At 31.9% G+C, this 27,346-nt stretch overlaps 1 protein-coding gene across 13 annotated transcripts in view; it reads left to right on the top strand.

Moving 5' to 3' along the window:
• Window positions 1-8,228: 8,228 nt before the first annotated feature.
• LOC6651009 (TLD domain-containing protein 2) overlaps window positions 8,229-27,346 on the top strand; it is a 72,551-nt gene continuing 53,433 nt past the window's right edge. For 6 of the 13 annotated variants that reach the window (XM_023179961.2, XM_047011778.1, XM_023179964.2 and 3 more), the window contains exon 1: window positions 22,070-22,284. Coding sequence is in view for 3 of the 13 variants with exons in the window: in XM_023179969.2 (XP_023035737.1) it covers window positions 8,244-8,551 (308 nt within the window). In the remaining 10 variants the exon portion in view is untranslated. Of the gene's footprint in view, window positions 8,552-22,069; window positions 22,285-27,346 lie in introns of those variants that run through there. The other 7 variants (XM_023179966.2, XM_047011791.1, XM_047011796.1 and 4 more) reach the window with 2 other exon arrangements.

Raw genomic sequence — 27,346 nt, forward strand, 5'->3', positions numbered from 1 at the left:
GAAACTAAAAGAAACCAGAAACAAAGAGAGTGTTGTGAGAGACATTGAGAAAAGAGAGCGATTTTAAATAATTTTACTTCGTTCATTCAGTAAAAAGAACTCACACAGACACATATAAGAAATTATCCTTTTTTCCAAGGCGGAAAAATTGTTTTTTAGTTGCGTATGTGACTCTTTGCATCTTTTGTCTCTTATCTTCACACAAGTCTATCATATTCTTTTTTTGTATTTGTCCTGAAATGGAGAAAGGCTCTCTGAACTCTCAACTTTTGGTGGAGTTTTCCCCTTTTTGTTTTTCCCTTTTTTATATATTTCATTTTATTGTTATTAAAACCCCAGATCGCAGCTTTTAATTGTCGCCATTTTCATTTCCATGCTCATTTTCATTTTAATTGTCGTAGCACGTGTTTTAAGGACCTCGACCAGATCCTGCAGCTAGTGCTGGACCAGGACCCAGAACCTACTCCACTCCACTCCACTTGGTATAATATTTTATATGCCACTGTCATTTATTTTTAGTACCACACGACGACCTCCTCTCCTCCCCCAATGCCTATTTATGTTAATTAAAATCTTGATAAATTGTTGACTTTGCCATTTCTGACAGTGTACTTGGCCCCGACCAAGCAACAGACTAAGCTGAACTTTGGTTGCGAAAAGAGAGAGGGAAAAAGGGGGTTTAGAAAGGGACAGGGGCACGATATAACGGCAGGTGAGTGTGTGTGTGTGTGTCTGTGTGTGTTGTGTGTGTGCATAAGCTTTGAGCTAATTAGTATGCCTAGAAATATACCAACCCATAACAACAGCAATTAACGTCTCAAATTGCTTTGCAAATGGTTAGGTTCGGAAAATCCTATGTCTCCCGGATAAGTCCAACTAAATTTTACACCATTTCGAACTTGAATGTTTTTTAGATTCCAAAGTACTCTAACCACGCATGAAATAGTTGTGTCAGTCCCAAGGTCAATGCAATATTACTTAAAATTATTTCTGATTGTCGTATACGTAATGTAACTAACTCATACTTCGCATTCGTGTGATTTTTAAGTTTAGGCTTTAAGTTCACTTAAATAAATCTTTATGAAATTCAAATACAGTTTAAGAAACGCCGAAATTTTGACCATCAAATTTATACAAATTATTCTCTCAATTTTTGAAAATCCGTAACATTACGAATCTGTAACTTAGTCGATTTACAAAGCTCTTCCCTTAAATGAATATTAAATTGTTTTTTTTTTTAAGCATTCAAAATACTAAAAGCATATTTATGCTCGTAAAGCGCAAATAAAAGTAAAAAAATCAGTAATCGGTTAAAACTTGCCCAAAAATTCAGCTTGGATACGAAAGAAAGTTTGCCTAAAAATATATTAAAATAATACACATAATCCTTAACTTTGCACATTTGATAGAAATTCAATCTTACAACTTTGCTGCTCGCGTTAAAAATTTTTCATTTAAATAATTATTGAGTGGCATAGTTTATAATATTTGTATTTAGCTTTAAAATTTTTATTGATAGATGCTCATCAAATATATAATGAGAAATCTTTTAATGTGTTTGAAATATATCATACACTGCAAGTTTGTCCTTTGTTATTTGAATGCTTGTTTGGTTGACTAAGAAGGATGTTGAGCTCAACTTGTCTTTTGTCTTGTCGAAATTCGAGCTAATTCGTTGAGCACAGAGCAATGCATAACTAACAAGAATTGCTACTTAAGCTTACACAGTAAAAGGGAAATAAAGGTGGGGTGAAACGAAGGTGGAGGGAACAGATGGATGAAGGAGGAGCAACCGTTTCATTTTCAATGACATGCAAACACTATGTAAGCAATGCAGCAGACAGTGGGAAAAGGGAGAAAGATAGAGAAACCAAGGGAGGGGAGGTGAGCTTGAAAGCTAAACTTGTCATTAAGTTTGCCTGTAATTCGCTTTTTGTTATTGCTTAATCCAAACATACACATATGTTTGTTTGTTTGTGTGTGTGCGTGTGCGTGCAAGTGCAATGAGTAGCTAATTGACAAAACCTGAATACCTAAGAAGATATCTATCTGTCCTTGTTTCCATAAGCTATGACATTACCCACGCATGTCTATAGATCTTTTGTTATCCTTACCATCACATTTCATCCTGATAAAGTATTACCTGTTCGGCTTTTCCAGTTCTCAAAAACTAATTGGTTAAAAGAAATCAGACAAGAAAACATTAAGAAATTGTTAAAGATTTCTTTTAAGTCCTGGAACAATCAATCTATAGATTAGACTATATTTGATTTGATTTCAATTGGACTTTGATATAATAAATTCGCTCTAGAGAACTGTCTCTCTCAGATGATAACTAAAACCATAATAATAAATAATTTTCTTTTTGTTACCCATTGAAAGATTTGTTTCCATGTGTTTGAAAAAACATTAAACTTAATGTAAAAATATATTATAAATTTAAAAACCAAATGGATGTTTAAAATTCAGATTACATATTTACTCTTGTCCCCCCAATGTTAGGTTGACCAGATGAAGTAAATGGAACCAAAAGCAAAATCATATAAATTATTTGTTAAAAGCAGCTAAGCTCGACTTTTGGTCTCTCGGGCTCATTGGCATGGTCATAAAATGTGAAGAGAAATTGCCTCTTTTATGGCCCGCACATGCATGCTAACCCAATGGAATGGCCAGCACTAAAATGCAGTTTGTCTTTAACCAATTTTCCGTCCTGTCAATTGCGTTACGTATACGCCATGTTGGCCGCACACTCAGTTTAATGGCCAAACCGAAAAATGTGAACTCAATTAGCTTGAAATGGGCAAACTGAGTGTGGGGAAATGACAGAAAAATGCTTGAAAATGGGATAAAATTTTAAATACTTTAAACCTCTCAAAAGCGCACATACAAAAGCACTCACAAACTCGCACACACACACACACACATGCATGCAGGCAGACAGAAAGAAAGGGAACGAAAAAAAGGGCAAATGCAAATATTTTTTCAGTGTCAACTCAAGGATATCCTTGATGTTTGCCTGCCACCGAACTGGAAAGAGTGAAAAAGGGAAGCAGAGTGAGAGAAAGGGAAGCAAGAGCAAAGGAAAGAGAGAGAGAACTAAAAAAAATGAAATATAAAGTGCATCCTGGGCAATTACGTATGAAGGGAGAACAAAAACCAAAAACGAAACGAAAGAGTGCTGAAAATACGTAAGTAAGAGGAAAACGGATGCTGTAGTTGAAGCGGTATGTGACCGCAAAAAATTAAATGACAGAGCAAAGCGCAAAGTTTTGCCTTGAAGGCTTAAAGTTTTTCCGCTACTTTTTGTATATAACATACTTGAATATGTACATATATGTATGTCCCTTTAGACTTTAGAAAGTACATACATATGTACATAGCCTTCAAAATGGCAAACATAGGCGCTTATATATGTATATGTATGTGTGCACAACCATACCAACTCACATATGCCCCCACTAAGAACATTGGAACGCGTTTTCAATGCTTAAAACGGCGGCAGTCATTACTCAAAAGCACATACACACATATACAACGCCCAGGATCAACACAGTCGAGACATTAGTCCTGCACATAATGTGAGTGTGTGTGTGTGTGTGTATCTTAGTGTGGGTAAGTGCGGCTCATGGTCGCTTATGCTAACACATTCACTTCCGTAAAAGACCAATGTCAGGCATCTCTCTTTCCTTTGCTTCCTCTCCACATAGAGAAGAAGCAGCATCGACTGAAGCAAATACATTGACCCATGCACCTAATAAAATGTAATGAAATTTAGTTAAAACTATTTCTATGTTTTATTAACAAGGAGCTGCAAATTGTTTTTATTTCAACGACACTAGATGCCATGATAAAATGACCATCTTATCTGGAGATACTATAATATATATAATAATTGCTGTACATATTTTTTTAAAATAAATCGTTAATTCATTCAATCCCAAAAGGGATTCTCACTTGTCCATTATTTCTTCCTGTTCTTTTAAGACGCTCACCACATTAGATAACATCATTTAGTTCACTAAACTAAAGTAGAAATTTATCTTAATATATTTTATATGATTTCTACATAGAGTTGGAACCACTGTGCCATGCCCAGGCAACAAATTCTAAGAAAATGCGCTTCAAATGCGAGTATTAAATGTGCTTCGCTGCTCATTTAATGGCATTCCGCTTACTCCTTTCTTTCTTGCTCCTTCTCTCTCTCTTACTCGTGCTTACAAAACCAAGACTAACTGCGGCGTCAACGAGAATGGAAACTGCAACATTGCAGAGGAATTTACACACACACAGAAAATGGCGCTCTGTGAAGAAGGCGGATGGGATAAAGGATAGAGCAACAGACTTGAGTCAGAGCGTAGACAGAAGCTACCCACTCATAACAATAATGAGCATAGCTAAATTCCTAGTTTCCTTTGCCCCACTAGCTATCTCTCTCACTCTCCCTCTCTCTCTCTCTCTCTCTCTCTCTCACTCTCTCTCTCTGTAGCTTTTGGCTATTTCATTTGAAATCTTTTTGAGTCTTCATTTTGGCCATCTTAATTAAGTTCATACAAAAAATATATTGCATATTGCATTAAAATACTAAAAATGAAATATATGAAAAGAAAGATTTAATAATTCAAAGCACATAACGTATACCACACACACAGAAACACACACACAGGTATTCAGACGTACATATATGAGGTCCATGGAGAAGCATTTAAATAATTGGCAAATGGTAAAAAAAGTTAAAAATTTTGTAGCATACTTTTTGGGTTCTGTCATTTTTCGTTCCTTTTTTCTTCTCTAAAATGAACTTTACCTAGCATAAAATGCATAATTCATTTAGCAACTTAAGAGTTTACTTACTCTTGACATTGGACTTATACTGTTTGTTGAAGCACACTCAAAGTCTGGCATTGCACATGAATATCCTGGAAAATCGCTTTGAAAGTGCACTTTTTTTTTCGCCATGACATTGAAAACATTTTATTCCGAGTATGTCCTTTCTTTCGGCTTTCGACTTTTGCCTTGCTATTGGTATTCTTTTTGTCTGTATGTGTGTACCAATCAGCATAAAGTGCAAAAGTAAATAAAAGATTGAAAAATTGTTTGACTAAATTTTACAGATTACTTAAAAAGTGTTATCTACTTTTCTACTCAACGAAATACAAAACACAGTTTTTGTATTCGTTTGTACAATTTTTTATTGGTTTCACTTTGGCCACGACGAAAAAAATGATGAATAAGCAAATCAGCGACTGCAAATTGGCATAAAATGTTGGCAAAATGTTAGTACAGACTTTTTTCTTTATTTTTTCATTGTTGTTGTTATTCCTGATGCTTTTGCTGTTCATCAAGTTGAGGCTGGCAGTTGAGGTAACTGTTTGTGGAAAGTTTTTAGTTAAGTTTTCAGTTAGGAAAACTGTAAAAAAACTGGCGAACAACTAGAGTATAAGAAAATGCAAAGAAAAAATAAAATAAGTACAATACAAAATAAGTGTTGATTCAATTAGAGAGTGCAACAACGAGTGGAAGATCCTTTGAACACTTTAGAAATAAATATATAATAATAATCTAAACCTAACCTAACTTACTTGTAATACTTACATATCTCTCAATGAATTATCAGAGCGATTAAATAATTTAAAATATTAATCTATTTGTGTCTCTTTAATCTCTATTTACAGGTTCGTTGCCCATCTGCTACATTTCACTAAAAGTCCACTAGATTTATCTAGAATAAAAATAATATGATAATGATAATATAAAAAATAAAAACCAATAACACGTAGAAGATACAAACACATACATATACAATATTTTATTATTAATCGGAATCCAATTACTCACACAGCTACACAAATACTAACCAATAACAACAATTATAATATACTAAATAAATGCCAGATATACATAGAAACAAATACAAATACATATACAAACACAATGCAAATACAAATACAAATACAAATACAAATACAAATACAAATACAAATATCAAATAACAAATAACAAGAATGTGCATTTTGCTAATTAAATAACGGATAAGCAAAAAACTAATTAAGCTACAGACAAAAAAAAACCAATGCTATATACAGATATTCCCCTCAACATGTACATATATATGTCTACATAAAACTTTATCTACCTTTATCTACCTAAATATATACATAGATGTATATATAGAGAAACGGCTATAACAATAATAACAATAATAATCATAATAAAACGTAATAAAAACCAATTATACTACCAATATACAATACATATATGTATAGATTGCCTGTGGTTCCATCTTAATATATGTACATACATATACAATAATCAGTATAAATGTCTAACTAAATGCTCTATAAAACTAAAACAACAACAACAAAAGGACTTGATTTAAACACTTCTTCTTCTACTTAGTTTGTGCCTTAAACCAATTGCGGCGGCTGCTGCTCGTCTAACTCAATCCTCAAAGAACTAAACCAGCTAATCTATACATATGTAAATATTATATATAATACAATAACTAAAACTAAACTAAACTAGCTAAACCACACAAACACCCCTCCACACACACACAACCACAAACCCACCCACACAATGATCTACAAACACTTGTGGTTAGATTTCGCTTCGTTTTTTTTAGAAAGTTTCTAGTGTGATTTGAAATGCTATCACTTAATCGGCTGCCTAAGGCTTCATTTGGATAACACACACACATATCTTTCTCTCTCTCTCTCTCTTGAGAAACAAAAATCTACCGCCAATAGACGAAGCAACAAACAAACAAATGTGCGTTAGTTTTCTCCTATATCTCTCTTACATAATACTTACAATATAACTAAAACAAAATAAATGGCATGCTGCTTGTTGAACGCTTTAAAAAAAAAAGTTCATTTCGAACTCTCAAAACGCTTTTTTTATGAAACTCTAATATGTGTATATGTCTTGACTATTACTCGTACACAATCCACTTTATAATACTATTCTATTACTATTCTCAACAGACATTATCTACATTAATAATACCTATACTATATCTACTCGAAAATCTCTAAATTAAACAAAGAACAACAACTTTTCAAGAGCTCTAAAACATATTTTGCTTATCTACTCGAAACCTAAATTTTAAACACACTACAACAACTTTTAAACTATAAAACTTCATTCTGCTTATACAAATCTTACGCATTTCTGTATTCACATTTTCCATCCTTTCTATGCTTTCAGATAATACTATAATTTACATTTTCCATTCTCTCAGATATTGGTATATCCTTTCTATTATTATTTCTCTCTTTGTACAAGCTCTTAATGCAGAATATTTCTCTTTTTTAATTCCTTTTCTATGTCAATGAATTTGGCTATAATTTGAATCGGAAATATCTAAAAATGTTATCTTTAAAATGTAAATCTGATTTTCATGAGATTCAAATTCTATTATTCTTGTACATTTTCTTGAATTTGTTAAATAAAATTCTATTCTACGACTTTCTTATGACTTGAATTTAGTTTTTCTATTTCTAATTCCTTTGATAATTCTTTTTTTAACTAAATTACTCTTCATTACTTGCCATTTCTTTAGTATTTCATGCATTTGCTTTTCTGATACTACATTTATGCTAACTCTTTTATGTCATTACATCGAACTACTTACACTTTTATAAATACTTTCCATGCTCTTGACTCCTTCTACTAAGTATATTGCTTCTTGATCCACTCTACTCGGTTAATATGTGAAAATAAGTGAATTTTTTGAATTCTTATAAATGTCGCGCAACTCTATTTATGTACTTTTTTTTGTATTCAACTAATTTTATTTAATAATATTTCTCAAAAATTCTTTTATTTTTGATTTTGGACTTTGCCTTCTAATCCCCCGAATAGCCAACTATTTTTCGTAATCCACACATAATTTTTTGGCTCCATGTGCAATATACATTTTATAAATATATATAAACTCACGATTTAAGCAACAAATTTTTATATAAAAAAACCAAAAAAAAAACAACCAAAAACCAAAACTAAGCCAAAAGCAAGTTAAAACCGCTCGTTCGTTTCTTCGTTCGTTTTCCTTCTTCATATCGAAAATTCACAAAAATTTAATAAAAATGTAAAAAAAAAAACAAAAAACCAAAATAAATCCAACTCGAAAACCACAATTTTTTTTCGATTGGCTATATATAAAACCAATTAATTGAACTAATTGTTTTATGCATAAAATTCTTTAATCAATTAAACGATATTCAAATCCAACAATATCAACAATGTCACGTGAAAATTCGCCTCGCCATGGCTCAATACGGCGGCATTTGAATAACAACAACAGAGATTCATCGCCGGTGGGGGCAACCGGTTCGCCACATCATCAGAATCATCATTATCACCACCAGCCGCCCATTATGGAGCATTCCTCTGCTGGCGCCCCCATATCGACATCTGCCTCAAATATATCCACAGTACTGGAAGATGGCGAAAATCCAATTTTGCCACCGTTAACCGGCTCCGGTCCGAGTCGACAGCGTTCTCTACGAGATCGTCTCAAAGATGGCATCACCGGCAGTTTCTCCTGGCAGTAAGTGAAGCGATTTCCATTCGATAACAATTTCGAAAATGCTTTTTCTTTCTTATTTCTATATTTCTGTTTTAAAAAAGTTTTTCCTGAAATTTTCGTAGAAAAAGTTTTCTTAATTTACCTCGAAATTATTTCAAAACGTTTTCTGTAGCTTGAGTTATAATAATTAAAATAAGTTTTCAATCAAATCAATTGAACTTTTTAAAAATGCACACAAAAACACCCACAGAAAAACTCCCCAGTTTAGTAACTTTTCTTTGACAAAAGAAGCACATTAAGAGAGCACCAAGCACCCTGTATTTTATGTAGATACTTTTTAACTATCATTAGGATTGTCTAGAATTAATACTTATTTTTGATCATTCTTAGGACTGGTAAGTTTTAAACGAGTAATCGATAAAGTTAAATCTCTGCACATCAATCAATTTGCATCTATAAATCATGAAACTAAACTAAAATTTCACTAAAAAGGATTTGTCTTAATCAAAATCGATCTAAGCTAATTAAACATTTCAAAATTTTACATTAAATCTATATTATATGTTGAATACCAGATGAAATCTAGGCTAAATCTAAAGGATTTTACAATGTGATTTACTATCCTTTTCGAATAACTCAACTATATAAACATATGTATCAATCTTAACTCTCTTCTGTGCTAGTTATTTTCGTGTGAAATTCGTCAATATCGCTGGTTATTTATTTCATTCGAATGTCCTTTTAGTGATTGACATGGGAACAAGTGGCAAAAACAAGAAAACATGAAAATGCGAAATAAAACAAAATTTGCTGACGAACCAGAAAACAACAAACAAATTGTGCAATTTAAATGGTAACAGACGGTCTGACAGACAACAAACGGAATGAGTCACAAGGCCATAAATCAATTTGAGTTTGACATTTTAATTTTCAAGTTAAACTCTCGAAAAGCACCCAAAACGACAACACCAACAAAACAAACCAGAAAAAAGGCTTTCCAATAAATTCGGTAAACTTTCAGTTTTTCGAATTAAGACCACCTGAATACCCTTTGAAATGTATTATCATAGGTTTATTTTTTCCTTTTTATTAAATCGTTAAATTGGACATATGATTTTTAATCTTATCTCACTATCGATTTCCCATATATGTATATAGATTTCTTTGAATCGAAACCACTCCAAGTATTGCAGGGTATTAAGTTGTTGCATAATTAAGCTGATTTATTTAAAAATGCACCCAGGTGTTAAATCCGTTAAAATACAGATTAAAGGATCTTGATAGGAAACAGCAGGCAATGCACTCGCTAAATGCGATTAAGTTATAAACAAACCAATTAAAAATAAATAATGAATTTTATAATAGAAAGCAAATTGCATAACGATAAATTTTAATTTATTTTAATTTTGGTGTTTTGCGGTTACTTTCTTCTCTTTTTTTCTTGTTATGAGTAAATTGTGTTTCTCTCATCAGGGTCAAAACTTAAAAAATTTGTTTGCCAAACAATTGTGGCACGTGCGAAGCCAGCAGGATTTTATTTTGTACCTTCTGACAGCCCTTCCTTTCCACCCCTTCATCATCATTTCCGTTTAAAAAACTTGTTATAAAGGCAGTTCAAAACTTTTTCTCTTTGCTGTTGTTGTTGTTGTTGTGAAACAAGAGAGACTATAAAATATATATAAAAATGCATGGCAAACTTTTTGGACAAAGTAAAAGTCAAAGTCAAGTTAGGTTCGACTAAGTTTCTAAGGGAAGAAATGGATGCGGCGGGGCGTATACGTAATAATTTCTCATTTCACTTTCACATTTTTATACGTTGTTATATATAATAGGTATATAGAATTTTGTTCTGAACGATTGTTACAAGTAATTTGACCTTCAAACTTGTCGAAGAGAAAAATCGAGAGAATAAATATCTGGAGAAGAAGAAAAAAAAATCCAAAACTTGTTTAAGCCCAGGCAACTGCAGCTGCATTTCAGTCACACTCTCTCCCGTTCTCCCGTTCTCTCTCTCTCGCTCTCTCTTTCCCCAGATGGCCGAGTGATTCGTGTAATCTGTCTCTCTTGTTCCTTTTGGGACTCTTCTTGTCAGATACTTCCTTCTTGTTCGCACATTTTTCAAGCCGCAAAACTGTCGCTATATAATTTATAACCTTGAAACCCTTTTTAGTTGGCCTTGATTGCAGATTGTTTCCCTTTTTTATATATATATTATCTACCTGCCGCACAGCTGCCGTTGCCATTGTCGTTGGCTTTTTCATTTTTGGTTTTTGGTTTTTGTTTTTTGTTGTTGTGTTTCGGTTTCTGTTATTGGTGCGGCTTCGAAGCCTTACCAAGTTGTTTGGGCCACTTTTTTTTCTTCTCCCAACACTTGAAGGTGTTTTGTTTCGTTATTGTTGTTGGCCACTTGGCAGGCAATTTAGTTGCGGAATTTATACTATATACTTATATTATGAGATTTAAATGGGATTGGCTAAGAAAAACTGGTATTGGCGTTAAAATACAAAATTGTTTGCTAAAGTTTCACACTGTTCAATTACTTCCTTATTGTTTGTAAGTAATAGTTGTAAGAATAGTTGAGTTTGTCAAATCAAAGTCAAATCGAAAAAAGAGAAATCAGTTTGTTGGACATATTATAATATAGGTAATACATATTAGATATGTATAAATCTATTTGATAGTCATCACAATTATGTCAATGAGAAGATCTTTTACTTTTATGAAATTGGTTAACTTCTGGCAAGAAAATTTCCTAAAAATAACAAAAGCCTCTTTAAAAAACGTATATACATTCAGTTGGTCAAACAAATTTTTGACTCAGTAAAATTACTTAACCAAACTCTGATGCGACTCGGAGTTTTGGAGGGGAAAATTTACTTTATCTCACCCCCCGTAGATCCGCTACTGATTCAGTATATAAGGAATTAATAATTAGGGCTTTACTTAATGCTATTAACATGAAAATATATAAGTATAAATAAATTTTAGATTTCGAATTAAACTTGCAAAGTTTTAAAGTTTTAGTATTTGCTAAAGTTTTGCCATAGTTTAAAGAGATTTCACAGATTTTTTTATTAGATAAGAGTTTAATATTTATGGATTTGATAAATCAACAATGTATTGTCAGTTGACGCCCACCCAAAATGATTTTTATTTCAAAATTTGTATGTCGTATCGTGTGAGATTGCTAATTAAAATTTCAGGAGCATCTTTAGACTTCTGGCTTTTGTTTCACCACAAAATGACAACAACAAAGCCATAAAAGTAAAAAGCGTTGGTGAGCTTTTGAACTGGCCAAAGCCAAACAAACATGTGGGGGGCGATGCGAATTAAATTGTGATGTGTGAATAAGTTTATAGAGACTGAATGATATAGCGATCCGATAAAGATGACTGGCCATAAAAAATGCGGGGCACGTCGTGGATATGATAATGTGTATAACACTGTTGTTGATGATGATGATGATAATGGATGTGTGGGCGTTGGCTCCTCTAATCGCTGTCAATCCTTTTGGCCATTTTGCATTGCCACACACACACACACACACAAACACAAACACACGGTTATTCTGACAGTGACTGTAAATAGCTGTTGACCCTGAAACGATGCACATAATAGCCCGTCATCAACACTGCCCCACAGAGAACGTGACCCCGCTTTTCACTCATCTCCATCCCCGTCTCCATCGCAATATGTCTACCTCTCTCTCTCTCTCTCTCATTTCCTCTCCTCTTCTCCTAAATAGCCACTAAATTGTTATGTGTGCTCCTTGTCTACATATGTGCGCATGTGTGTGTGTGTATGTGTGTGTCTAAAAGCGTTTCATGTTTGACTTTCACTTGCAGCTGCTGTTGCTGTTGCCATTGCTGTGACGCTGACGACCTGCAATACTGTCAACGCCAGCACGATGACAACAGCAGCAGCAGCAGCAACAGAAATGGCAAACAGCAACAACAACATCGGCACTAACAATGACAACTGCAACAACAACAACATGGCCATTTTGTTGTTGCTACTGTTTGACATTGTTTTTCGGTTAGAAAATTTGCATCCATTCCAAATTGAATTACAAATTTGATTCTAAACAAATATTGATGTTTCCCCATCGTTGCTGTGCTCAGCTTGACAAAATTGACTTTTTGTTCGTTATGTCGTTTGCTCTTTGAACTTCAACTACTTGAAAACTACAAACTACAAATATTTTAATTACTTTTGTATCAAACTTGTAATTGTAAATGAAAGAAAACTTTAGTTTTATAATTTAGACAAGAAAAATATTGAAAGTCTTGAAAAAGTATTGGCCAAATTGACATTTAAATGGAAATATCCTTTAGCTTTATTGATTTATGCACTTAGATGATAGTGTTCTGGATTCTGTGTAATTTTGCATAACGAATTTGAAATTCATATAAACGAAAAGCGAAAACAGAAGCAATTTGTTAAATGTTCAATTGAGAGTCGCTTGTTTGCTGGTTGACTTGTTTGATATGGTAATTTATCTGTGTAGGTATATAGCATACATATATGAATTAATTGCCACAATTAATCGACATTATTGGGCATGCAAATTGTTGTAAGCGGAATTTGTCTGTAAAATGTTTTCCTGCTTTGAACTGAACAGTTTTACATTCACTCTTTTGTAATCTATATGATATTGCTTAATTAAGATTTAGCCATGATTACAATTTTATCGATTATCACTATCTACATTAACGAGATATATAAATCAAAACAAAAACCTATCTCTCGTGAGACTCGTGGCATTATAATCGCAACTTCGAATCCAATAAGCATTAATCCTTACAATGACAATTGAAATATATAGCCATATAATAGCGATTTCATGACTTTAATAAGAATTCTCATTTAACTTACTATATAATTCAAAACAAATGCATACGAGTAATTAAAATTATAATTATACATTTCTAAATTTTGTGCTGTATTGTGAAATTTTGTTTTCATTTTCATATGAATTTCTGTCTAACTTTGGTCTAGACATATTTACATATAAATATAGTCATTCTGTGATTCTATTATACATATATATGTATATGTATGTGTGCATTTCTTTTATATATATACAGACAATGTCATTATTTTATTATTATTTATTTTTGTTGTTGGTATTGTTCGCTGCCTTCTCTGACATTTTGCTCGACATTTTGTAAACAATAAAAACAAATTAATTCTGCTTTTTTTTTTTTGGTCTTCTTTTTGTTCGTTTATAAAATGCGACGAAAAATTATTCTACCTTATCTAAGCACAAGACATTTTATTTGTAGATATATGTATGTATGTATTTGTATATAAGTAGATAGATACAAATGTATATATGGGTAAATATTTTTATTTATATAGGTATAACATATATAATTTATAAATTTCTATGCATTCTTTAACTAGAACAAATTCAAATGGGATAAATTTGATAAATTAGACTCCTTGGGGTCTGATATATGGTATGGGAGAGACGATTTATTAGAAGAATTTAAAAGCCAAGGAGTTAAAATTCTATTTTTTAACGAGATTTCTCATAAGTCGCTCGACATCTTTTGCTTAGATTTTCACTAGGCTATTTTTCAAACTTAAGCAATGTTAGTAGTTTTGATATAAGTATATGTATCCGTGTTTTATTGAATTAAACAGTCTAAAACTATATTTGGTGTTTAATATCTTAGAATTTGCGAATCATAGCTTCAAAATTATTTTTGAGAATTTCTTCCTCTAATTTCTAAGAAGTTTTGCTATTTTATAACCGACTTTAAAAAGTTTAAACTCATTTTGAATGGAATTAGGCATATTTTTAAATGGTAATTAGCATTTAGAAGTTTCGAAAACATTTTTTAATACAATTTAGGCTAAAATCCTATGTAGACGTCAAGATTTTTTGAAAACACTAGCCAAAATATAATTTTTTAATATTTTAATGTCAAACAATTATTTCCTAATGTAAAATGAAGACATGAATGTTAAAAATGGGTAAAAAATTGAATTGAAAAATCATAAATTCGCTCGATTGGTCATGTTATTTAGGCCTCTGGAGGTATTTATATTAGTTTTTTTTTTTTGCTAAGTTTTAGGTCAAAATCTGACTGAAACTATTTCTTCTTTTCCTGTTCCGTTTGTTTTTACTTAAATTTCGTAAACTATTAAATAGTCAAATATAAAAAATAAAAACAGAAGAGAATATCAGTGAGTTCTATGAAAATAATTGAGTTGGTTACTCATTTTTAGCTTTAAGATATCTGGCATTCAATCTATAATGCTAAACATAAATCAATATAATTATCTATCATTATAAGTTATTACTACAACTGCGAGAGATTTCGATCAGAAAACAAAAAATTCAACAAAATGTTGCCGTTGTTGTCCTTGCAATGAGTAACATTATTTATGATTTGTTTTACAAATTTATTGCATTTAGCAATAACAAAAAATGTAGAACAATTTAAACAAGGATATATATAGACAAACAACTGACCCGGGGGATTGACACATAAACCAAAACATTAACTATACCAAAAATATACTAACTATTTCTGTATGTGGAGAGTGTGTTTTAGTGTGTATACTTCTATATATGGCTTAAACGGCTCAATTAACTGAAATATCGAGCGACCTTTTACACAAATTGCGACTGAAACGCATTAAATCCAGTTTGATTCCAATATATATATATATTTTTTTTTTTGTGACTTCAATCAACCAATTTCTCCTATTGATAAATGGTGGCAAACACACGTGATCAATTTTGTATTCTTTATGCCTAATCTCTATGCAAATGGAATCTTAACTTTATTTAATTAGAAATACAGCGCATTCTTATCGCTGGCTACCTGATATTTGCCCACAAAAGCGGCAAAGGCAAGCCGCCTCAACCGATAAGGGCCGAAACGTAGTAAAATACATTTTTCAATCACAAATAAATATATAAATATGTATTAAAATTTTCCAGAAAGAAAAAAAGGAAAACCGAATATGTCATAAAAATACGCCTTTTACGTTTTGGCAAATAAACAACAACAGCGACACACATTTTATGGGTTCTCTCTCCATCTCCATCTCATTACGACTGTCACGTGCCACACAAAAGATTGATAAATCAGAGATTACATTATGTATATATATGTGTATGTTCATGTGGAGCAAGTGCTGCCTGACTCAGTGAAATCTTCTTGTTATTCTGTCTGTAGAAGGTGCCTACACTCCCATTCCATCTTAATGGCAATGGAAAAATTATGAAATTATTTACTTAAATGGAAAATAACAAGACGATTTGTCTTTCTTTCCAAGAGCCCAGATGATGGTTTAGCCACCCACTTGTCTAGCATCACGTAGACCAATCGAAATCGAGTTCTCAATTTAAGTTTATTCTACACACAAAACATATTATACGTAAATTGTTGTTGTTCATTAAGCTTGAAAAATAAATACAAATTCAGTGGAAAAGTTGGAAATTTTTATACAAAATATTTACCAAGTTTTTGTCTAATGTCGACCAATTAGTAAATAAGCAAATTTTTGACTTATTTTGCTTTCTAGCTGTTTCAAAAGCAAACAGCAATAAACCAGGAAAACCCCAAATTACACACGCAAATTAATAGAATGGAAAGTTTTGATAAATAGCATTATCATCCCAAAGAAGGGGGTATCAAGGCAGTATTTGGGCTCCTCTTAGGCAAAATATCTTAATTTGTAATTAAATGTGAGCTATACCTAGGAAATTTTCTTTATTTTCTTGGATTTATGCTATAAATTCAAAACTAATGTTGGGATTTTAAATTATCTAGAAGAAATTTTTATTCTGCCTATTCTACTAGACATCGAAATTTTTATGAGCAAAGTGAATAAATTTTAAAAAATTTTTAACATTTACATCTTAAGCTTAAAGAAGTTAATTTTTTGGTTGATCTACTATAATTTTAGCACTAAAACCATTTGATTTAGTTACTTTGAATTGTGCAGAGTCTGCTCAATCATTTGTTTGTCAACTAATAGTTTGTTTAAGAAATAAAAGTACCCCAAGGCACTTTATCTTCAACGAATACAAACAAAAAACAAACTTCAGAAAAACCCAAAACCAAAACATTGTTTTATAGCTGACTTATGATCAATGGCCAAATCAATATATCTTTTAAGTCTTGTGATACTATGATGGGCCATTTATAATAATTCTATTGCGAATTCTACAAACAATAAACATATAATTGATGTGTTTACTGAAATATGAAATATGTATTTGTATTTTGTTAAACAAACAATGAATATGAATATTTACCTTAACTTTACTTGACTCGACTCGTCGCGTATCAACATTGACATTGACCCCAATAATTGGGCCGTTCTGTTCGCCACTCACCACATGGGGCACAAACTGCGCAAAATATATTGATAAATATTTAATTAGGCTTGTATTGTAAATAAATTATAAATCAAAAAATTAAAAAAAAAAGGAGTAAAACGAAACAGTTAAAGGGGAGGCAAAACCTAACTAGTTAAAATGGCAAAATTGATTGACTGCATTATTGATATTGCAAATAGAATTGAAAATAGATGAATATTTAAATCGATTATGACAAATGTTTTAGCACTTGCCAGCCAAGTGACACCGGTATAGAAAATGTCAACTGTCAAATGGATTGTCACCTATCCTCCACTTCAATATTTATATATGATTCGTATATTCGTATATATCAGATATACATATGACATTTCTCAGTCAGTGGCGAATTCTGGGTGTGAATAACGAGCTTAACGACAGCTTCGAATGAACAAATAAAAATTGATTATAAATCATTTTGGGTTTCAGCAATAAACACTTATAAATATCTGTTAAATTGTAATGATTTCTTATACCCTAAAGATAAATCTTATTTTTTAATTCGTAAAAGGATTTATATTTATATTTAAACTTTGCCGAAAAAACCGAGTGCCTTTTCCCCTATACTATATAAGTCAGACATTTACATTCAATTTAATACCCTTTAACTGTAGCAGAGCATTCAATGGCCATAGGCAGCATTCCTTCACGTTTTCAGTTGAATTTATGGCTTATTTATTTATTTCGTTTAGCAATTTGCGCGATATACAAAACAAAAATAACAAATAAATAAAAATCACATTAAAAAATTGAATTCTCAGTCGATTGAAAAGCGCAAAGCATTTAAACAGATGCAATATAAAATTCAGTTTAATAGGCAATATGAATAGACGAGACATCAACCAGCACTCTGACTTAGCCAATGCGACAACCAATTCTTGGGTTTAGTAGAGAGAAAGAGACGCAGAGATGCAAGTGATTCGCTTCGTTACCAATTGCCTAAAAGTAATTTCAAGCTGAAAAGGTCCAAAAACTGAGCTGTATTTTCGTTTTCAGTCACTTCCACATCGTTTGCATTTTTTCCTTATTTTTAAACGAAGCAAAAAAAAAAATAAAACAGCAAACGAGCCAAAAATTGTACACCATTTTCCTGTCAAGCCGGTTTTTCCTTTTTTCTCATTGATCGTTGTTGTTGTAGTTGTTGTTGTTGCATTTTTCATTATTGGACCACACCATTTGGCCATTTGGCTATTTGGCTGGGTGTTGCGGCTACCACTGACGCTGCTGTTGCTGCTGTCATTTGCCAAACCAAACAACTTGCAATCAATGCTGATTGTTGTTGTTGTTGTTGTTTTAGCGTTTTTGCTATTTTTAGCCAAGCCAAAATTGCTGATGAAACCATATACAGAGACACATACAACATACAGGCATAAAAACTGACTCTGCCACCTTCCGTCAGATGACGAAAAAATGGAAATGTACCTATATATACAAACATATATATGAATACACATACATACATACATATTGATGGTTGTATTCGAGGGGGGTAACTATGGAAAGAATTCTTTTCATTTTTAACACAACTAACTAATCAATTAAAGTTCAGTTTGTTTCTGGTTTTTCTTGAATGAAATTATGAAAAAAATTATGAAAAAAGGAATTAAATTCATGAAATGTAGTTCAGTTTCAATTAAATAGAATGGAATTGTCTTTAAGTTATTGATTATATTTACTTTTAATGACAAATAAAACACTTTAAGATATCATTTTGAGGACTTAAATACATTGATTTCTCTGTGAAGAAATCTCAAGTGATCTTTCTTGATCTTTTCTTGATACTATTTTCAACCAAAGTTCAATGTGTACATTACCTACAAAGTTTAGATACATTTTATATATTTAAGAAATATATAATGGAAATGGATGGAAATGGATCTCTGAAAAAAATGTGAATCACATAAAGTTCTTGTAGTCTAATGCAATAAATGTATTTGTATGTAGAAACATATGTACATAAATATTTCATTTTATAGCCTGATTTATTTATGTTTATGTCTAAGACAATTAGTAGATTTTTCATTGATTTCAAGTTAATAGTAATTAGCTTGCAATGCTTTGGTGTTTTTATTTAATTATATTATGGCCAAACATTAGATTGTCGATGGTTTTTAGTTTTGGTTTACTGGGAATTATTGAGTTGTGAATTGTTGGCTATCAAAGTCTAATCTAATTGAAAACATGTGTATATATTTGTGGTTTAATTTAAATTGGCATATGTATTTACTTCATTACTGACCATTCTCTTAACAGGCGACAAGGCTAAAAAGTTATCTCAATTTTAGTTCATAAATAGAATAAACTTACGACAGGTAAAACTATAAAGACTTTTATTCATTTATTTAATTTGAGGACTTAAAGTTGTTGCAAAATAAACCATTTTCAAATACGAATTCATTCTATCATAACCGATAATCATAAAACACAGCCAGTAGCCATATGGAATTGCCACTGCCCGCCCCCAAGGCACATTCCAAAATCCATTTACATTTTGTGTATGTGCTTTCAGACATTTTAACGATTGTGTAATAATATTATTTTTTTTTTTCGTGTTTGAAGGTTACCACAAATGATTATTACTTGGCAGAACGGGAGGCGGCGACGTTGGCTTTGCCATCGAATTCGGTGGCAACAATGAAATGATGTTGCACTTTTTGTTATTTGGTCAACGTCGAAGAAGGCAAAAAGATGAAGAAGAAGAAACAAAAGTTAAACAAAGAAACACCTTAACAAAAAAGAAACCAAGAAAGGCATTTCAAAATTTGCATAATTTGCAATTTAAGTTGAGTCATGCGTTTTAAATGAGTCAGGATAAGGGTGAGGCGAAGAAACCGTTATGAGACGAGACGAGAAAATTCTCATGCCACTAAAAATCTATGAACTGAACTCAACAATCTCAAGGTTAAGTCAGAAATTGTCGATGAACACAAAAAAATGCAGTTCACCTTAAAGAGACCCGAGAGCTAGGGAAGGGGGCACAAATTGAATTTGCTAACCTTGTCAATAATTTCCTTATATTGGTTAGAAATGTTGGAAATGGATGGCTTACCGGCTAGAGAGCGGTAAATAATTGATTAGAGTAGGGTGCGGTAGGTTAGGGTAGGAGGGATTGGTATAATTGCATTGATACTTTCACTTAACCCCCTTAACAATTGACCCACATTAAAGTTAAGGAAACGATTTGCAGTCTTTGAAATGCGATACACAGAGAGACATAGAGAGAAAAAGAAGAGAGAGAGGCAGAGAGAGAGGTAAAGCTAACAAAGTTAGATAGAGAGGCATATAGAGAAGTTAACTAGGTAATAATTATAGTGCGGCATCGTCTCCGCCACATGTGGCGTATGAGTAATTTAAATGAAATTACAAAGTCGCCGCATTCGAGTAACCTCCAAAAAAAGCAACGACAACAAATCGAAACTTTACAAAAATGAAACAAAAACAACAATAATAATAATTGTATCGCAATTGCAATTCAAAACAAGTTCATTGCACATGCGCGCATTAGAAGCCAGAGCTACCTACACACACACACAAACGAATCAAGCAACATTTAAGCACAGTGGGCCAACCAGTAGCCTACTTATTTGTTTAGAGTATTTCGAGAATTGTATAAATAACATTCTAAAGCATTTTGAAGGGGTAACAGAACTCTATGATTAATTGGAATAAACATTCCTTTCAAAATTGATCAAACGCAACCAAAAATTAAAATTGTTCAAATCCTTGAAAACTATTGAAATGTTCTGTAGCTAAAGAAAACTAATTAAAGGAATTATATTTTTAATAAAGAACTAAATTTTGCGATAAGAAATAATTAAAATATTCTATAAATGTTATAAAAAGAATTCCTCGAGCAGGCGAATTTCTTGAAGTTTTAATATATCATATTTTCATTATTTAATTGAACGAAAATGTAATAAAACTATCCTTAAATATATAAAACCTCAATTTTACTTTATGAAATTCGCATCAATACCTCGATGTTGCGGATAAAAAACTGAAACTCAGTAACAATTTTATTTTAGAAACCGATAGCTACCCTGTAAAACGGTAATACTTTTCTATCTAACAATGACTCTTCTAGCCATGCCCACTGTATCTTCGCAACATGTTGCTAAATGAATGCGAACCTAAACAGGTTATACTTCGCAACAAAAACAAAAGAAACAAAAAGAAAACAAGTTTATTGCAGCACATGTTGTCAAAAGCAGCAAAGAGAGTTAAATATAGAAGATCCTCTCCCCTTATTCCGATCAAAATCAGAGAGCGCAATTAATAGCATAATTTACTATACAAGCAAACTCTCCCACACAGACACACACACACACATACACAGGCAGGTGTGCTTATCTGTGGAGCTCGTGGCACTCATTTTTGGGGCTCTGTCAAGCAACAGTTTTGCTCAATATTGAGTCTGCTAATAACAGAATTCTCTCTCAAATCAAGTGATCTCAACATGAAGCAGACAACTGCATATGTTGTCAACATGCTGCCGAGATACCATGGGCATGGAAATCGATCCATGTTCGATCAGTTGAAGTTTTTCATTTGCAACGAACACAACGCAAAGTTTGATACTCCCTCAACAATAACAAAAGAGAAAAAGTAAAATTTTTAGCAAGCAAACAAGTAGTAAAGAAATGACAAAATTACTGAGTCTCGCGCCAAATGAAATTGAAAACGCGCGCGCGCCTTAAAAATACTGAAACAAGAAAGCAAAAATAAAAAAGAAAAAAAGTGCGAATGTGTAGCTACAGCTAAAATAACAACAACAACAAACGGCAAAAAGAAAATAAATATTGTTACAAAAAAATAAATACAAAAAAAAAAAAAGAAAAAAATTGGTGTTAAAAAAAGATTTTGTAGTTGTTTGTGTGTGTAAGAGTGTGTGCCTGTCTCTGCGTGTGTGTGTGTGTGTGTGTGCTCATTTCTTGGTTAGTTATGATTATTGTTTTTGCCGTTTTTCTTCGTTTTTCATTGTAATTGCATATTTGTCTGGGTCTCCATTTTGCGTTTTTTTGTCTCGATTTTTGGCCAAGTGCCGTTAGGTCAGGAACCTTTAAGAGATATACGAATCCAATTTTTTTGCAGTTACATATTTCTAAAAATTATCTAAAATTTACAGAGTGCCAAGTGAAATAAAAAATTTATTAGTGCGAAAATAATAATAAAAAGAATATCAAATTATTAGAAAAATCTATGTATTATGTGTAAAAGTGCTAATGTCTAAAATCAGTTAGAAATGTGACTAATAACAACAAAGAAATACGAAAGAAAAAAGTTTTAATTTCATACCAAATTATAAACCCTAAATCAACGAAATAAAGGTCAAACAGCAAAACAACAAAATCGTGAAACACGAAAGAAAAAGGTAAAAATCCAAAAGGGGGTAAAAATGAATAAATGATGTAAGAAATAAACTAAAATAGCCAATTGACTGCGCTGGCAATTGTTGCATAGGAAAAAAGAACCGCCAAGAGCTTAAAGGAGAAGAGGTGAGCGAGAGAAACAGCTCTTAAACTCCAGCTTTGGCCTCTCTTCCTCCCCCCTTTGCCACATTCCCCTATCACGCTCTCTCTCTCTCACACACACAGACTCTGAGACTTGGGTGATTATTGTCTTAGGCTTAGCTTTTTCTTTGGCTTCTTTTATGAAGTGAACGGTTTTTTTTTTGTTTTTAGGTTTTTCGTTTTTACAGTTAGAGTTTTTGCCATTAATTCTACACGTTAAAAAATCATTCTAGTTCTAGACTTTTAGGGAATTTTATTAAGGAAATAACAAATAATTAGTTTATGCTTTAGTTTTTACTGAATTTTTTTATACAAAATTCGTTAAGTTTATAAAAAATTGGCTCGACCTTATGTTTCTCTCCCCCTCTCCCCGTCTCCACCTTCTCTCTTCTATGTGCCACAAACTAACTTTGTCTTAGACCCTGGGGACTAACTCAAGCTGAGCATGTAATATGTTTTTTCTCCCCGTCTTCTGTTTGTTATTTATTACATCTTGAGGCCAAAAAAAAAATAAACAGCTGACCAGCACAAAAAAGACATAGTAACAACAATGGAGACCTACGCCTAATTTAAGGTCATCAGCACAATAAAACAAAAACCAAAAAAAGAAAAAAAACATCGAAATTTAAGCTTCAGTTTCACTGTCAAAGTTTGTCATCGTTTTTTTTTTTTTTTTTTTGCTGTCGACGTTTGAGAGCCATTTTTATGGAGAGAACCAAACCAAAAAAAAAAAAACGTCAAGCAACGGTATTTCAATACATACATATGTAGACAGTTAACAGTTGCTTTTCTCACTCTTTTCTTGCGCATTCTCCTCCCACTTCTTTTCTGTGACTCTCATTTCACTGGTCAAATGGAAAAAAAAATAGTTAAGTTTTTTGCTAGTTATTTGAAATTTTCACAATAATTTATGCAAATCCGGAACAACCTGAATATTTGTATTCGAATTGAGATTTTTGTTTCTGCATAACCAAATACTCACATACAGACACACACACACATACATACATTTTGCAGACTGTTTGGCGTCTGTGGCAGTGTCTCCCGCTCTTTGGCTGAGAGCGCCAACGAGCTGTTTGTGGGGGTCTGTCAGAGAGGCAACCTCTCCCCCAACCTCTCAAAAGATCATTATACCCACTTGGAAAAATGAGGGCACTTACGACTATATAAATTAACTCAACTATCCACTATGGATTTTTTCAATTCCAAAGCTAATCATATTTAAGAAACTTAAAGACTAAAGAAATGTATTAGTTAATACTTCTTGGAAGCAAAAAATAATACAAATATAAATAGATAATTTTGTATATTTAGAAACAAACGCTCAAATGATCAATTTTCTAATTATGATTATAGATCTTTGGTTACTGGAAAGTGTGTAGAAATAGTCGACATTAGCCAATTTATGAGATTTAGACAATTGGTTTATGTTGTTTGTTTGCTTTATTTTTGTTGTTATTCTTAAAAATAGCAAATCGAAATGCGTAATATAATTATGCAAAACAAATGGAAAAATCATTTGAAACAAAAATTAGTCGAGCAAAAAATATCTAACCGTCAAAAATATCAAACAATTTCAATCATTTTTTCCTATGGAAAAAAATAAAAAACGTAAAACAAAGAAAACCACATTCAATTAATAAAATAGTACGCACATTCAGTTTCATTCTCGATATTTTGTATAAACAAATTAATAAAAGTGTTTATGCTTTCAAAACAAATTATAAAATTGAATCTTTAGCAATTGACATTTTGTTTATTATAGGATTTCCTTCTCATACGATTTTTGCCCAGTTTTTGTTTTTAATACTGATTAATTAAATTTTGAAATAAACAGAGTAAATATGTTTATGTTAATGTGAAATGAATAATTCTTTCGTTTGCCAAAAAAACTTTCTGTTGTGATTTCAATCAATTTGTTAAGCTAATTAAGACATTTTCATTCAATTGACATAATTATCAGTTCTGAATGTCTGCAAAGTTTATGCATAAATTTTTAAGTCTTTTTTGTGATAAGACCAAAAACTTTAAAACAAAGGGTTGTTCTGAATATCGCAATATGATGAAAGTAAAAAAAAGGAAAAGCAAACGGATATTAAGTATACGTAATTGACAGAAAATGTAGGTAGACAATTTTTGCAAAAGTACACATTAAATAGTAAGAGGTTTATTTAAATGTTATTCCATAACTTGCATAAATTCTCTAAATCCACTTCTACATCGTAAACTCTGAAGCCGGAATTGCTTTTTTCCTTTTTTGCTGGCGTCATGTGATATATACATATTATTTTTGCAAGAGAATCAAAATATGAACACGGAAATGTAAAAATTCCATTTCTCGTACCTAGGCATTTTTTATCTCAGTTTTCAGTGAATTTATTTTTATTGATTTTGAGTGACAAGCGAAGCATATATAGCTGGCATATATAGCTCGCATATATATTCCTTGCTTGTGTTAAATCGCATCATTTAAATGAATCTCCATAAGGAAGTGCCAGTTGTCTTTTAGTATGGCTCTTTAGCCCTCTTTTTCTGCTTTTGACCCTCCGCAATGTTGTTTTTTTTATGCAAATAGCCTATCACTGAGGTGGGGCTTGTAGGAGGCTTGTCCCCAGGACCCAGAAGAGAATGAATAAAGTATAATAATTAAATTTATATATATTTTATACAGAGTTTATTTCATGTTCATATGTTCATATTGTTGTTGTTGTTTTTTCTTCATGGGATTTATTTATTGGTAGGAGAGGAGGGGCCTTTTGTTCATTCTGGCAGACAAAGAGGCTTTACTTACTGTTATTTGTTTGCTTAACTTGGCGTGAACAATCAAAAATAAAAAACGAAAAGAAGAAAAAAAAAATGTCATAATTACATAAATAAATATATCTACACAAAATAATGTGAATGAATGCCATATGAACACAAAGGCACTTCATCTCCGACGTGTCTGAGTATAAGTGTGAGTCCTCAAGTATTCAAAATGTTTCATTCGTTAAGTTACTTTTGTTTATTTTTTTTGACTTAAGATTCAATGAGTTGATCAATTTTTGAGCATTCAACCGAATATGGCATCTAAAAATATTTTTTAAATTTCTACCAAATGCACACAAAAACAAAAAGAAAGAAAAACAAATTATGCCAATGCAGCTGCCAAAAATTTTGTTTTTGCTAATTGCCCAAAAAATCTATAAATACTATGTACAACCAAATGTATGTTGTGGTTGTTGTTGTTGTTGTTGTTGTTGTTGTTTTTATTCCTATCCTGATGAATTAAATAAAATGCGCATTTAGTAATGTTGCTCAGAATATATTCAGAAATATTATGAAAATTCTATATTACTTAATGTTGTGGAAAGAAAATACATAAATTTATATGAGTAATTAAATTTGGAATGTACATTTTCCAAATTTCAATTAAAATTGAAAAGCTTACTTTCCCATTAAGTCTTTGAATATCATTCTAAAATGTACAACAAAAAAAATATATATACAGACTGAACTCTAGACATGCCAATTGATTACTTTCGTTTTCAAATTTCTTAGAAATAGAAAATAATACTTTACTTTTTGGTCTTCTAAGTTGTGCAATTATTTTCTTTTATATGACATTTGATTTTTACAAATCGAACATTCCTTTCTATTGGGATTTCTATAAAGAATCTTGAAGTGAGCAGTTTCATATTACTTCGAGAACTTGTAAACAACATGTAAATCATTTGTTATAAAATTCTAAAGAAAGAGACAGAAATTGAATGATCCAACCTAGTGTTAATACGTAAATAATACATTTATTTTATTTTATACTTTTTAAAAGTAATTATTTATTAAACTTATTAACCAAACATAATTGTTTAGTCAAAATATTTATCAATTTATAATTCAAACATGGTAAGGCTTAACGTAAGACGAGAAACATAGAAAGTTTACAATTTGTTTTATGCGATTCGCAACCGGTTCTATCTCATTTTTGATTGACACTTGAACCTGATCGCCTTGCATTGCCATATGCAAAAACTTTCTTTAAAGTGATCTCTTTAAGTGCTCTCAGCGAGCACATGTGACCAATATCTAAAGAAAATTCTATGCATAGATATGTATTCTATATCCGTATTCAATCAGAGACAAGTCATTAATCAAAAATTTTGTTAGCTGCAATCATCGCATGAAATAATAATTTGTATAATTTATTATTTTGAATTGTTTCCGTTTTGCATATCAATTGTGGCTAAGGAAATTATAGCACCCTCTCTTCTCCTTCCCCCCAAACCCATGTGTATTTCATCCGATTCTGGTTAGGTATTTGGTTCCGTCTTGTGTTCTCTTAGGTGTTGTTGTTTTTGCTGTACGCGTACTTGTAAGCAATAAAGTTTGTGTTTTTGTTTTTGTTTTTTTCCTATGTACACTAAATTAAAACTATTCAGACTTGTGATTTTTTTGCGGAAAACAAAGTTGACGATTGATTGGGTTTGATTGGTCTGAACTGGTTTGCCGACTTCCGCCATAGTAAAACAGACTTTTTACAAAACAAAAAAACTACAACAACTTTTCTATGTTCAATATAATATTCGAGTTTTTGTTTTGTTTTTGTTATTGTTATACGATTGCATAGTATTAGTGAGTGTGAGAACACGCCTTAATTGTTTAAAGATACTTTTGATATTTCGCATTCTTGCGGTTCACCTAACAAAATCGGCTCAAGTGTCACGGTTACGAAGATTATGTCATTTTGCTTTGTCAACAGCAACAACAACCCGTCAGCCCGTCATCCCCTCATTCCCGTCATCCACTCTGTCCACTCTTCTGTCATCGGTTGTTAGCCAGCTTATGACTGTCTGTCTGATTGGCTGACTGTCGTGCTATCATGTGTTTTGATTCTAAGGCGGATTTATATATACTTATTGCCGTTTTTTTCTTTTCTTCACGTTT

This window comes from Drosophila willistoni, chromosome 3R, assembly GCF_018902025.1.
Source record: "Drosophila willistoni isolate 14030-0811.24 chromosome 3R, UCI_dwil_1.1, whole genome shotgun sequence".
Lineage (NCBI taxonomy): Eukaryota > Metazoa > Arthropoda > Insecta > Diptera > Drosophilidae > Drosophila > Drosophila willistoni.